The sequence below is a fragment of the Gavialis gangeticus genome, unplaced genomic scaffold (genome assembly GCF_001723915.1).
Source record: "Gavialis gangeticus isolate Ggan-Ray unplaced genomic scaffold, GavGan_comp1, whole genome shotgun sequence".
NCBI lineage: Eukaryota > Metazoa > Chordata > Crocodylia > Gavialidae > Gavialis > Gavialis gangeticus.
Window position 1 is genome coordinate 42,078,829 of NW_017728993.1, and position 14,883 is coordinate 42,093,711.

At 42.7% G+C, this 14,883-nt stretch overlaps 1 protein-coding gene across 1 annotated transcript in view; it reads right to left on the reverse strand.

Moving 5' to 3' along the window:
- ABCA4 (ATP binding cassette subfamily A member 4) overlaps window positions 1–14,883 on the reverse strand; it is a 154,304-nt gene that overhangs the window by 123,797 nt on the left and 15,624 nt on the right. The window contains exons 2-5 of the mRNA XM_019501637.1: window positions 13,038–13,125; window positions 8,639–8,732; window positions 3,397–3,538; window positions 952–1,091 (exon numbers count right to left, since the gene is read on the reverse strand). Of these exons, the coding sequence (XP_019357182.1) occupies window positions 952–1,091; window positions 3,397–3,538; window positions 8,639–8,732; window positions 13,038–13,103 (442 nt within the window). The 5' untranslated portion in view covers window positions 13,104–13,125. The remainder of the gene's footprint in view (window positions 1–951; window positions 1,092–3,396; window positions 3,539–8,638; window positions 8,733–13,037; window positions 13,126–14,883) is intronic.

Below are 14,883 nucleotides of genomic sequence, written 5' to 3' on the forward strand. Positions count from 1 at the left end.
TTGCCTTCCCCCTTGTACAAGCCTAGGGAACTTACATATTATGGTGTAAATCTCTGCCCAATTGTCTTTTCAATTCCTTCTTTTCAAAGACTTAGGTGCCCATCTTTAGTAAATAACAGGACATTTTTGTTTAAAAAGGAGTACATTGCTGACCAGCATGTTCTTAAAGCTGTAAAGGAGCAAAAAGAGGAGGAGGGACTGGGAAGGGCAAATGTGACTATGGCATTTCCTAAATCCCAAGTATTCCACTTTGCAATGCAAGTAATGTTGCTTTTAAGATTTTTTATTTAATAGGATGATATTTTACACACACAATTGGACACACAATATAGACACTTCTGCCAGTAACTTCTATACAGAGGAGAGGGTAGCACTTCTAATTCTGCTTTTCTGTGTCCAATAATAGCTCTGTTGACTGCTTTGTGTACTATGAGATTCAGATTTTTATTTTTAAACTATACACATATCATAATATAAAATACCTGGGACTCTAAAGCAGCATCAGCATTATATTTCACAGGATGCCTGGGACCTGGAATGCACTTGTTTATTTTCTGACTAAGTGGAGCTGACATACTGTATAAATGAACATGCATAACCAGGGTGACAGAGAACAGAGGAAAGCTCCAGAAACCTGGAGTGTGGTCCTTCAACTCTGAACTTCAAAGCTCTGGCACTTTCTGCTTTCCCTCATTCCCACAAGGCAGATTGGTTGGAACCAGTTTCTGCAGCTTGCTTCCCAAATGCAGCTCAGAATGAACCTATCTGTGTTCCTGGAAGCCTACACTGGTTTGAACTGCCCTGAATTACTGACAATGAGTTAACCCCTTCAGTGACAGCCTCCTCTGTAAGAGCACAATTGCTAGCAGCCAAGAGCCAAATGCATTGTTCCTGTACTCCAACTCTTGGGAGGGAACATATAACATTGAAAAGAATATAATGAAAAAGTGCCTGCAATTCTTTCAGGATTGGTCCTTATGGTTTCCATAAATTGGGTCATCGTGCGCAGCTGCTCCCACATGCGGCCTAAGTCACGGGTTTCAGGAGCTTCCAGTAAGACCTCTTGAACATCCTGATACACTCTTGCTAATCTGAAAGAATAATGACTGAGTCATCAATTAAGACTAAATATACAGGACAGTTAAGTGAAACCTTCCATACCCTCAGAAACTCCCCCAAAAAGCAAAGAGCAAGTGACTTTATCTGGTTTTATGCTGAGGCAGCCATGTTCAGACTCAGATAGGATCCAAATTTGATGGGTCCAACCTGAGATTTTGGTTAATGCCGGTTTTCTACTTATTCTCAGAAATGGCTTTTTTCCTTGTCAGGCTGCAGATATACCACTGTGGCAAAATCACCACCCTAGAATATTAGATGCCATATTAACTAGGAGTCAGCAAGGGGGGCTCCCATCCTGAGTGCCAAGTTTGGAGGGGCACCAGAATTGCCATCCATCCCCACAGAGTCCATGGGGGACTCAGCATTGCATTTCAGCAGCATTGCCATAACACAACTCCAAAACAGCTCCCAGCTGCTTTTGCTTTGAGAGTAATAGAGCCAGGGTGATCAGAGCACACGCAGTGGCAGCAGCTTTGCCAGGACTGTTTTGGAGTCCCAGCATGGCCCTGCTGCCATAGTGCAGACTCTGATTCCCTCCCCACCCCTGCTTTCAGAACTGCTGTCCCCATTCTCAGAACTGCTTGCCTCCCCCCTGCACTCCCACAGGGTTTGCCCCGGGTGCCAACTCGGCATGTTATGCCATTGATTAGATGGAGACTAATGTTTGAACTATTCTAATAAAATTAAAATTTGCATTGCACAGCCACATCCAATATGTCGCGTTTGAGAAAACTACTTTGGACCCAATCTATATATTCATGCTCACACCAAGAGAAGCTCTATGGATTAAGGAACAGATATACAGTAGAAAAGGTGGTGGTAGAATTAGGCCCCATATTTGTGGAGCAGTTAAAAACAAATCCTAGTGAGTAGCAACGAGAAAAGGAGAGCACACCTAGGAATTCAAACACCTGTGGCTATTCCCTTTGAAGTGGGCATGAGTGAACCTGGGCATTCATCTTTCATGAAACAACAGCATTTCTTTAAGACTGCTACATTTTTTGATACTCAGCTAGATGGCTTTCAGCCTGAATGATTTCTTTTAGATGATGAAAAACAGCAAAGAAAGGAGTAAAGTCTCTCAGTGAGCCAAGTCTATTGCCTTCTGGCTCCAGTCTACTTTGGTTCATAAAATGAAAGCTACCTCTGCATCAAGACAGATTATACTGACTAGAGAAGTAATGGTACTTTATAGAGAAAGTTACCATAGTTTGTGGGCTACTAACAGCGTGATTGAATATTCAAAATGCTAACAACCAAAATAAAGTAGAATGAAAAGATACAACCAAATGCAGTCAGGTGGTTCTGCCTTTGATAGCCTTGGAAATATCTGTGAGTTGATAATGTCAATTTTGGTGCCTTTGGAGATAACCCTTCTTCTCCAAAGAGATGGGCACAGAGCCATCATTCTTTGTACATTTAATAGATTTTGCAGTTGTCCTCACTTTACAAGCCCTTGCCTTGTTGAACTCTGGCTTGTATGAGTCAGCTGTAGTACACAATACATTGGAGCACTTGCAACCATCATTCTGATGGAATGAGCAGCATTTCCTCCCAACCCCCCAAATCTGTTAGCAAATGTAGTGTTTGACAAAGTTACAAGAATGACAGAGATTCTTTATATGCTCTAGGACAGGTACTGCCCAGGCAATGGCAGTGTAAACTTTCCCATACTGACAGTTCACCCAAGCCCTAGTTCATAAAAAATAGTAATACCTCTAATGATAAGAAAAGACAAGTCAGGTTCTATACTTCTAAATTCTTTTCAGATATGTCTACTAACATTGCCAATCAGTTCCAAGTGAGGTAGATATGTTTTTTATGTGTTCACTGGCAACTGGAGTGAGACCACTGAGGTCACTTTACATTGGCCACACAGAATGGGCATCAAATGATAGCTTCAGTTATTTACTGATGTATGTTTGATCAAGGCATACATGCTGAAAGTGAAATGCTCCATACTCCGGTATCAGTGACCTGAACCATCCAGCCTTCCTACATGCTCAGCTTTCTACCAAAGGAAGGACTTGATTTCACGCTGCAGAACATTTCTGTAAAATATCCTTTATTGTGAGGCTGGTGCACTGATAGGTGACAGGGATGAGCATTATTTTGAGAGTGGACTTCATACATTGATATTGAGGTTACTCCGTGATTGTGCACACCTCAGCATTACAGATCAGCTGCTAGGGATTTCCCCAGCATATTCTGGCCACTGTAACCTAACATACACCTACTTATTTTTTTCAGGCATGCATAACATTTCTCTCTGCTTACATGGAATTTTTGTAGTTAGACACAACGCCGGGGGACTCTCCAGGACTGGGTCTTTGGAAGCAAGGATTGTTCATGTTACAGAAGATGCCATGTAACCATGGCAGTGTTCCTGCAGATGGCATTGCCTTATTTGGAAAATGACCTAAGATATATGAAACAGAGAACTAATGACAAGACATGAATAATTGTTTCACCCCTAGGGCAGTTTGCATGAACTTTTAACAGCTTCACAGTATTGCCTACGGTAAAAGGAAGAGTCTGGTGACATCACTTACCCTGACAGCATTGTTTCAAACTACTGCCTTTATTACACGAAAAACTGTACATTCTTTACAGGATTTTCAAACCCTCTCAGCAGTGATCTAGCACCACTCCCGTAGAGGTCAGTGGAAAAACACACATTGGTTTCAGTGCCAGCAGAATTAAGCCAATAGAGAGTACTTTTAACGTCCCACCTCCCATCCTTATTTAAATGACTGCATTACAGAAACTATACTTTATTTACTTGAATACAAGATGAGGTGTTTTTTCCCTCCAAGCATCCCTTGTCTTATTCACACACAAAGAAACTTCATTAAATACATAATCTATCGTAAAACTGTTGCCAACATCAGCACAGCCTCAGTAATGCAAGCTAACTATGAAGTTGATTAATGCAGCCAATACTGAGCATGACTATAAAACACATGGCTCACAGTGAGCAAACCTACTGATGGGAACCTTTTTTAGTATTATCTACCAATTTTATTTAAAATACACTTATCACCTGACACTTACCTTACAAATCTTCACATACTGAGCGTCCATGTTTTACCAAAACTTCAAATTGCAAAAACAACTACATGTCCAAAAACAAGCAACTACCCTTAAACAGCATACATCAACTTCCCACAAACCCTGCGGTGTTTGACAGAGTTGCAAGAATTGCTTCTTTTTTTCTTCATACAAAACTCCATGAAAACCTGTTACCTCAGTGAACACCTGAAACACTCTGTCCCACCCATAAGTCCTCTCTGCTGGTTCAGTGAAACGAGTGTGTTCTGTCTAGAGAAACGGGTCAGTTCTAGTGAAAACTTTCTCCCCTGCCCACGCACACCTTAGTCTCTTAGTGACTCTTCTTATATTTGCTAGCAATCTCGGTCAACTGCCTAAAGTTCCACCTCCTCCTTCCCCTGTTCTGTCACCTGCTTCGACAATGCTATTGAAGTCCCCCCGCTATTCTCCAGTTTTCCTCCAGCCTCATAAGCTGCAAGCTTTCTAAGCAGAGTCTTCTTCCTCCCCTCCCACTCTGATGGCGCATGTAGTTGAAAATTTCCAATTCTGCTTCCCCATCTGATAGTATCATTCATTGGAGTCTGCCACCGACGATATCTTCCATCTCTGGATGCCACTCCAACTGCTTTGCTTTCATTTTTCCCTGACCACCAGGACAGGCCCCAGTCTCCACCTTTTCTCAAAGTGCTTATAATCCTTTTTCTTTAGTATCCCACATTCTTGTAGGCAGATTATGTCTGCCCTTACTTGTTTTAACATTGGTTTGATCTTTTCCCATCTCTTCTTTATTAGTATGCTCCTGATATTAATAGATGTTATAAACAGTGCCTTTGTGCTTGTTTTAAAAAGAGGTTCACCGGCACTGTTGCTCATTGTGGTTGACTCCTTCTCCTCCTCCACTCTCATGCTTGTCACTTTTGCAAGCTGCCTGACTGCCTCTGCTTTCAGGAAGGTTTCCATTTTCCCACCTCCAGCTCGCCACCCCAGGCTGCAGCCCAGGGGACTTAATGGTGGGAAGCTGCTCCAACTCCAATTAATTCCCCTCATTTTCAGGTTTCTTTTTCCTTATTTCTTCCTTTCCTCTCCCTGACTCCCAGGATCTTTTGTTTGTTCCACTTCCATTTCTTCTCCTTGTTGGATTTTTTTCTTTCTCCCCCACCCCCCATATCTGGGGTCTCTCCCTCCCCCCTTTCCTGTCTTCTCCTGTTTCTTCTGGAGCCACCTCCGTTACAAATATTATACTCCCCTCTCCCTCATTTCCTCCCTCCTGCAGGATCTCATCCACAATTTCTACTTCATTCTCACCCTCCTCTTCTCCCCCACCATTGGCGACATATAGGGGGTGCATGTGCACCCCCTGAGATTGGTAATGCACTCCCTGTGAAAAGTGCTGCCGACGCTGCCGGTGGCACCTGTGGGTGGGCTCTGCTTGCCACTCTCTCCCCCTCAACACTGACACCACTGGCTGCACCTGCAGGTGGTCACCGACCGGTAGTCGGCGCTCACCCCCCGCCCCGCTGCTGACACCACTGCAGCCACCTCTGGGAGCTCCCTGCGCACCGCTGCCATGCCCCCACCACTGCTGCCTGTGGGCAGTCACCATGGCCCCCCCCCGGCCTCCAGAGGCATGCATTGTTCATGTCCCCCACTGTCCCTTTCTGATTCACACTGATCCTCAGGGGGCCTGACCTTGCTTGCATAGGCTTTGGGACAGGACCCCTGCAGAATAAGTGCGTCCCACCTCCCCCGCTCCCCATCGCAGCTAGTGCATTTTAGAGACTCCTGGTACTCTGCAGCTTTTTGCCCCTTCTCTTCACATCTGTAACATACCATGAGGGGACAGTGTGTGAATAGGTGCCCCTCCTTGCTGCATTTGCTGTATTGTTTTGCTTGCCCATGATATAATATAAAATCCCTGGTAGGGCCCAGCTGGAGCACAGACAGGAGGTATTGCTACACCCCACCTGGGCACCACCCATTTCCTCTCAATGCATCTCGTGCCCTCCATGATTCAGTTCAAATACTGCATTTATCCCACACCTTCTCCACACACTTTGATCTTTGCACATAGAATTTCGTCCGCCTCTCTGTCTTCTGCCTCTAATAAATCTGTATAATCACTCATTCCTTTGACTTTTCCCTTACTATAAAAGTTATCCCTCTTAATTCCTTCCTCCCACATTCCTCTGCATGTTTCTTCCAAGAAATGTTCATACCTTTCACTGTTCCAATAAGTAAACTCCCAAGTCTTTCTGTTTTGGAAAGCAATCAGGCTGGTGAGAAGTTCCCGCTTCCCCTCCAGTATCTCAGACAGTACCTTTCCTATGAACTTGTATCTGTTCTTCATTGATCCCCATCTGCAGCCTGTCACCTGCTGATATTGCTTTTATCCACAGTCTTCAATCCTCCCTGGTGCATCTTCCATGTCTTCCTACCGTGCTGCTCCCGGTAGGCTGCCATTCTGTTGTGCTCCTGCTGCTTTCTGCCTCTCATCCAGTATACTTTCTCCTGCTGTTCCCACTCTATCTCCCATTCTCCTCTGCTCCTATCTTTCCTTTGGCCTTCCTCTCCCCATCACCTTATTTGCTGCTGCCTCTGTCCCTTGCTACTTTCACTGTTGCTCCTATCTTCTTTGTTGTCTTTCTTCTCTGCTTCTCCACCTTGGTCCACTCTCCATCTGTCTCTAGACTTTGTTTTCTGTTCTTCATTTCACTTTCCACCTCCTGGTTACTTGCCAGCACCACCATTGTTTTGAGTTTCGGGTTTCCCTCCTCCACTCCATAGACCCCAACGCTCTGTCGATCCCTATCTCTACCATTAAGGCATTGATCAGGCTTTCAGCTGATCATTTGATCTTAGTCCAAAAGGTCAAGAAAATGGTGATGGGAAACATTTTTTTTTGTGTGGCTCTTTAAAAAAAATAGATTAGTCGTCCCTCTGGAACTGGCACCAGGCCTAGAGGTACTATAATACCAGGCTGGCACCAGGAGGGCCAAAGCCAGTCCTGACACCCTCCCCTTGGTGTCAAAAATGCTACATCTGATCTTAGCTAGAAAAGATTAGATATTTTTGTGTGTTAAGCCAAATTAGCCAAATCTGTTCCAAATTTTACTGACTGAGCAGAGCTCAATCATTCAAGTCTGTGTGGCACTACCACCTGCAAATATCCTACCTCCCAGATTCTTCAGCCTGGGGCTTCAGACACTCCCAAATCCATGGCCTGCATCCTCCATGAAAGCTGGCTTGGGGTTCAGATACCCCCTAGTCTTGTTTGCCCCTAGCCAAAAGTCCATAAGAGCAAGCTAGAAGGAAAGCCAAAGAGCAATCCCCCATCACAATAAATTGCATAGTCAAGATCCTCCTGGTGGAAGATTATAGTAGGCCTACCTGTAGTGCAATGGACAGGTCTCAACCCTCAACTACACCAAGTCATTCAAGGCCAGGAAGAAGGGATCTCACCTGCCAGGTACGTACAATCACCTGGGCTGAAACCATCATGGTATCTCTCCTGCCAAGTAAGGGCTGCTTAAAAGTGTGTTTCTGGAGTAACTGTGCTAAAACTTGCAGCAATTTCACAAAAAGGTAAAATGCATCAATCCTGGATGAATTAAGTCTCTGGGTACCTGTAGCAATTTGCCCATGTGCAAATTAATATAAGTGTGGTTTTTTCCAGTCAGTGCTTTTGAATAACAAAATAATAAATTAAGTTATACATTTTATAACAATTTTTTATAAATTTATAACAAAATTATAATCTTCCATATATAGAGTCTAAATATTGAAGGGAGGGGGTTATATCTTATAATCAGGGTTGTCTTGTATTCGAGTAAATACAGTATATTGATAATCACAAATGTGATGTGAAGAACAATAATAAATCACTTCAGGACTCACAATGCGAACCATTTACTTCACCTATGGGGGATTTCTAAACAGCTGGTCAAATTCTGATCTGATATGCAACTTTGCAATCTCACTGACTTCATGGAGTGTAAATCAGGTCTGTATTCAGACCAATATGTGCATGGAGGCTAACTGCCACATCCTGACCAAGTAGGATGCAAGCAAGGGCAGAAAAAAAGCAAGAATGCTTCTGATCTTCAGCCTAAACAGCCACATTTGCTATTGGGACATGTACTGCTAGTCCTGCTACTTATATAAGAAGAGGAATAGACCATACATTGCTGATCATAGAATTATAGACATTTGGACATGAAGCAACTTCAAGAGATCATCTACTCTAATCCCAAATGTGCCACAGAAAAGAACAGGATTTTTGTTTGGATAATTGAGTTGAGATAGAATATAGGTCTAAAATAACTAAATGCATACACTACTTGGGGCAGAGACTATCCTCTTATCACATGGGCATAACTCTCATCAGAATGGGACCTCAACCCATGAGCAGGGTGTCCTGCAATACAGATTATCATCATTTTCATGAGGTTTCAGTCTCATGTATTCTTACATTCATGTTGGCGGTAGAGTGGGTTAGCATTCCTCAGCCAGACAAGGGAAAGAAATAATGACAGAGGCCACACGAGCTCCACCAGAAAACGAAGCTGAAAAAAAATAGAGAATTCAAAATAGACTTGATAGCTAGTAATGAATCAGAGTCCCACCACGATCTCAGCGTTTCTGTTCTTCCTCTTCTAGAAAAACATACCAGTGCTGATTAAAGAGCTAAGATAAAAAAATCCAGTCAGATGGTGCTAAATAGGCCCAAATAGGTTTTTCTAAAATAAAAGACAATATAATTCTAAGCAGTTGTTGAGCAGATAATCCAATAGCAATGTCAGGAAAATCTGCTGACTGGGGGAGAGTGCAGAAGAGAACGAATAGTGACTGTGGCTGTGCACTGGGATCATTGTGAAATGGCATTTAACATGGCCTACAGAGAGTTAGGGAAGCAAAAGCTTATGTCTCACCCCTACAACCTACTTCTTCCATTGAGTTATCAGTTGAACCCCCAGTACAGTTTTTCTCGAATGCTTGCTGACTGTGGAAAACTATTCATTTTCTTCTCTTGATGCCTTCTTCTGGTAACATATAGCAGCTACTAGACACTCTTCACTTCTCTGGCCCTTTACTTTATCATTATTTTATTAGCTACACTGTACTATAAGCTTATGAATAATCTCAGAGCTCTCTTTTACGTTTTCTCTTACATTTTTTTCAGAATTTCCTAGGAAATCTCATTAAAGATGCAACATTAGGGTTTTTAGGGACATTCTCCTGTTACATGGCTTTGAACTGCCTGGAAACAGGGATGTCAATGGACTCTACTAAGATAATTTAGTGCCTCACCTGTGACAAGAGCGTAGAATTCTCCTGGAACTCAGTCCCGTGACAAAAGAGCTGCCCACTATCTACCTCATTTAGTTTGGAGGCCAACTAAGTACAACCCAGCAGCGTGATGCAGCTCAAAGCCCCATACAGTCTCCGTCCTCTTTCTTGTAGAGGCACAACTTGTCTTTAGAAGCTGTAGCAACATTCAGCACTCCTGCTTGTTCTGTGCAGAACTGTGGCTCAGGAGGAGCACTGTCTGCTAGGACTGGAAGCTTCCCTAGGTTGCACTGCTGCTTTAGAGATGGTCTGCTATGTGTGCTACTGCAACCTTTGGACAGTTGGCAGGTTGTCAGTACAGTCATCAGTATCACAAAGTTTTGCTATTCTGATATTTGTATAATTTATTCATCTTTAATACAAATCTACCACTCTTTGCTCAGGTGCATCCGTCATTTTAATTTTGTACTAAAACTGATAAGATTCTATTCTATAACACACATGCATCTATAACAAACATGGCCTTGCTAGTTTTTCATTTAATACTCCCAGTCCTTACCTATACCTCTCTTTGGCACTGATCATCAGTTATGATGTCATGCAGAAATCAAGGACACAGTGTAATAATCCCATTTTCTTTCAAGCTCTCGATTTCCTCCATCCCCTATTATTGTAAGCTTGTTTCAAGAGCTGGGGTTCCCTCAGCTGCAGCCCTCTGTGCCATATGTAGGGTCTGAGGGCTTGCTGTGGTTGTCTGTGCTGAGCCACATTGCTTCACATCTTTCTTGTAACAAACATGACAGCCTCTCCTTGAATGCTTACATAGTAAAACTTCCCCCCAGGCACCAAATATAGACAGTAAAGCTTGTGACTGGTGAGCCAGCTGCAGGATGTAGCCTGTACCATCAACTGTCTTCAGGCCAAATGGTGGTGAGGGAAAGACATTCCAGAGCATAATTAAAAACAGGGGTTTGGAGTTGCTCTGTTTTTCCCCCCTGTAACTTTGTCTATTAATTTGAATTAAGATCAACCCAACTGATGTTGCCGCCTGTTGCAGCTAAAGTGATGGGGGGAATGGTAGTCAGGAAGGAGTCCAGAAGCTGCACCTTAACTTCTCATGGGCTGCATGGGGACAGCCCCAAATTAGATAATCATGTGCTTATTGTTCCGTAATGCTTTCTGAATAATTTTCCAAAAAACACACTCCCTGCTTGCTTTTGTCATTAGCAATTCTATCCCTGGCTACCCTGTTTTTCTTGAAACGCTTTGTGGAAAGAGAGAGCTAGCAGGTTTATTGCAGTCCCCTGCAGGTGAAACCTGGAAATGGAAAAGTTATTTTTAAAGAGATTGTTAGAAACTTTCTTTGGTTTGTTTTACATCCCAAACATAAGTCACAAAAATCTTTCTCTTCAAAAGATATAGCACTCACTGCTAGTGCCTAACAGCAGAGAAAACTCAACACAGCAAAGAGCTCTCTTGCAAAAGTAGGAAAGCCCAAAGGTAGCATTCCTGATATTTCTAGAGGGGACAAAGAAAGCTCCTTTGAAGTTTTGAAGTCTAGTCAGGCAGACTTAGTAGGTTATATATCTAAATACTTAATTAACTAATTAAAGCATTATTTTGACCACAGAAAACAGGGAGTTCTATCAAAGACTGAGTACCATAAAACAGAAGTAGCTTTGAGTTTTACTAGTAACCATATTTAAAGATAGGTGAGGAATTATTTAATATTAAATCTGGACTACACGTGCCAAACAATGGTATAGATTGGATAAAGGGATGGGGACTAAAATTGCATGCCTTCATTAGCTGGTTTCTTTAAAAATACCTAAGCAATGGAATATACTGTTGGTCTAAACAGCAGAGTATTTTAGCTCAACTGTATTGGAGGAATTACCCTCTGTACTGAAGGAGTTATCCTCTGTATTGAAGTTTGCCAATGTAGAATGCAAAATTAAATTTCCTGGACTTTAATCACATCAGGCAGCTGAGAGGCAGGACTCAGGAGGCGCCTATTTCCTTAACAGTGGAGAAGAACAGTGAGAACCAGCTAAACGGAAGGAAAAAGCCAATACATATTTTCTCTGGAACTTGTTAAGCTCAACTTCAGGAATGTCACAGTCTTGCGGACAGCATTGCCAAGCTCCAGCATTCAAAAATCATCAGGAACTTAGATTAAAAACCTCAACATTATAAAAAAATATAATATGGATCTTTTTATTTGCTGCCTCTTTTTTTTTACCTTTAACTTTACCACAAATATGAAGGCTAGAAACTTTATTTAAACACCTCTGAGTTTGATTAATTCAAACAATCCAAGAGCTGCCTCTTTAAGAAAAAAAGCCTGATATTGTGAGAGTTATGAAAGTCATGAGAGGGGGCAACTCTACGTAGCTCAATGAGGTGGACTGCAGGAACAGATTTCCTGGGTGGCAGTGGGAAAGGGGAAAAGTGACTTCAATATGAAGACAAACAGATTGATGGATTGAGTGCTACAATAAGTTATTCTTCCTAACTTCAAAGTTTGAAGAAACTAAGAGGACAGCAAGGTAGTTCTTAGGCTTTGCAGTTTTGGTACTTGCTTTCAGGGGTGGGAGGGGGTTTAAACCACAAAGTACTTGGGGCCAGCAGAGAAATGAAAGGTGCTCTGTGAAACCAGGTTTTTCTATTCTAGCTAGTTCCAGTTCAGCCTGCAAAACTGCACAAAATGTTAAAAGCATCCCAAAGCAAAATCAACTAAGACCAGGTGGCAGATGCCTGCATGTTTGTATAGGAGGTTTCAGGGACAGTAAGGACACATTAAGAACCTGTTCCATCTAGGGAAGTGTTTCCATCCAGCCCAGGATGCTGTGCCAGGCACCCAAATGCCCATGGTTACTGCCTCTTGTTTATGCCACATTATCTTTAGTTAGAAATCTAGGGCCTGATTCTGTAAACTGCTGACCTCCTCCAATTTCCTGTGACTGGAAGCCAATATGAATGGAGACCTCTTAGCTCCTGAGATGACCAGGCCCTAATGCTGGACTCTGGTCTAACTGTAAAATTATTTAATTTAATTAAAACCCCCAAACCTACAAACAATGATAAGACATTTCTATAATATAAACTAGTTGTTCTGGTCTAGAAACAAAGTATAATGTGAAAGGACTTAAAGATGGTCTCTCTGATTCTTGTGGTAATGTCATCATCAGCTATGTAATGAAAAAAAGTCAAACTTTATCCATGCTTTACTGCATATAACTGGATTCTCATCTTTACGTCTCTGTGGGCTTGAATGGCAAATTCAAGACTCAGACACAACCCTTCCCAAGGGATGTGCAGAACATTTTTCTCAATTCCTTTGATTATATCCAGGCATGAAAACTGGATTCCCTACAATTATCCTTGGCTTGCAGTGAGCTGTTTTTCAAATGTCCAACACAATGACCTCTTTTGTAAATTTACCATGCAGAGTGTAGCTTGCAAATACTTGTGTATATGAGGTGTGTGTTCAACATGCAGGTAAATGCATCAATCATTTGACTAAAGGCACTGAATTATATTCAGCATATTATGCAGAAACCCAAGGACTAAGGTTTTACCTTTTGCCTTTTTCTGAGTATCCAGTTCTTCCATAGCAGAAGTCTGACCTGTCTGAAGAAGCTCATTCTGCATCAAGAGGCTGCAGACCTGAGGAACAGAATGCATCGGCTGTTATCTCTCATACCTGGGTTCAGATGACAACTGAAACAAACCTATGAGCAGAACAACTACCTGTAGTTTCTGTCCATAGGGCCATGTCCTAGTCCATTACTAGGGGTGAACCTATTCTACCCTAAAGCAGTCCCTGAAAAACTGTTAGCACAAAATCGCTGCTGTATCTCCTCACAGACACAGGGGGCACATCTACACATACGCTTTACTACACTTTACTGGAGTAGACTAATTAGCTCTGCGGTAAGGCATCACCGTCTACACATTCAGTGCTATTAGGTCACAGTAAATTAATTAACTCCACTGTAGGTTAGTATTATCAGGGACAAGTACTATCCTACAGTGGCTAAGTTATATGTGGCAACATGCACATGTAGCGGTGATGGGGCTGGCTGGGGCACAGGGTGCTACAATACAGGGGCTGCCTGCTGAGTAGCCCCATGATGCAGCACCCTCATGCCTCAGTCAGCCCCTCCACAACATGTTGAACTAGGGCAGAGCAGCCCTGGGCTGGCAGGCTGACCTTCTGGGTCCCCTAACAGCCATGGCTGCTCCGCCCAGGTCAATGTGCTGTGGCCCCGGATACACATGTAAACGCTGTGCCTGGGAGCAATAAACTCTGGTGCAGTTTATTGTTACATGCTAATTGCATGTGTAGATACACCCAGCATTACCTTAGTAATTTAGTTCAGACTTTTGTGTTTCCAGTTTAACCTTATTGCGCAAGGAATCTAAAGCTATTCTGTGTTCTGTGTGTTCATAGAGTCTCATTCTAAGTACCAACATTTTTTGTTTGTATTTCACCTGTACATACAGCTACTCTCTGGGACATCTTCTAAAATGAAGAGAAACTTTGACCTTGCTACCTGTAACTGCTTCCTTACATTTCAACTTTCCAATGGTTCCCAAATGACTGAATCTCTTTATAATTCATTAATATGTGGGGAATAAGTAAAATACATTAGTTCTAGAAGCATTTGTTTGATTCTAAGAAGAAGAAGTCTGTAAGTTAAAATACATTTAGTTAAACCAAGTTGTCAAATACATGGATTTGCAAAAGTGTTAAAGTTTGGTGTTGATATCAGATCAGCATTAGCTACTTGACCCTTTCAGGAATCATTTCAAGTGCATATTTTATGACTTGAAAAGGAACTAAAACTCAGGCAGAGGCCCATCTTAGGGAGAAGGCTTGGCACCAATCCCACTAAAACCTGCTGGAAATCACTCCTGAAAAACTTGGATCTCTCCTTACATGTTCAGCAAAGCAGACACTGGTGCAGGGTATTTGAGACCCAACAGAGGTAACATTGGCTGCACTTACTCATTAGAGATCAAATAGGAAGAGACAAACTTTCAAGTATGACTTTTCATGCAAAGTTAACAGTGCCAAAGGCTGGAAAGGTCCCATTTTTGTAGGTTAACAGTCTTATACAGTTTTCAGTATCACTCCATCAGCTCTAACTGCTCACGTTACAAGCAGAACACATCAGGAAATCTGACTGGCTATAAAAAGCTACTGCTGCACTAGAGGGCAAGAGGATTAATGCCTGATGTTTCAAAGGGAGGTAGCCAGGGTCATCTCGGGGGGGGGGGAGGGGGGGAATCGGGACAACTGCCCCAGCCCCCACACTTTGGGGGGCCCTGCGGAGCCAGGCGGAGTGGCCATGGTGACTCCACACTGCTGCTGCCTTCATGTCTGGCTGCTCAGCAACTCCCTCCCTCCACTGCCGAATC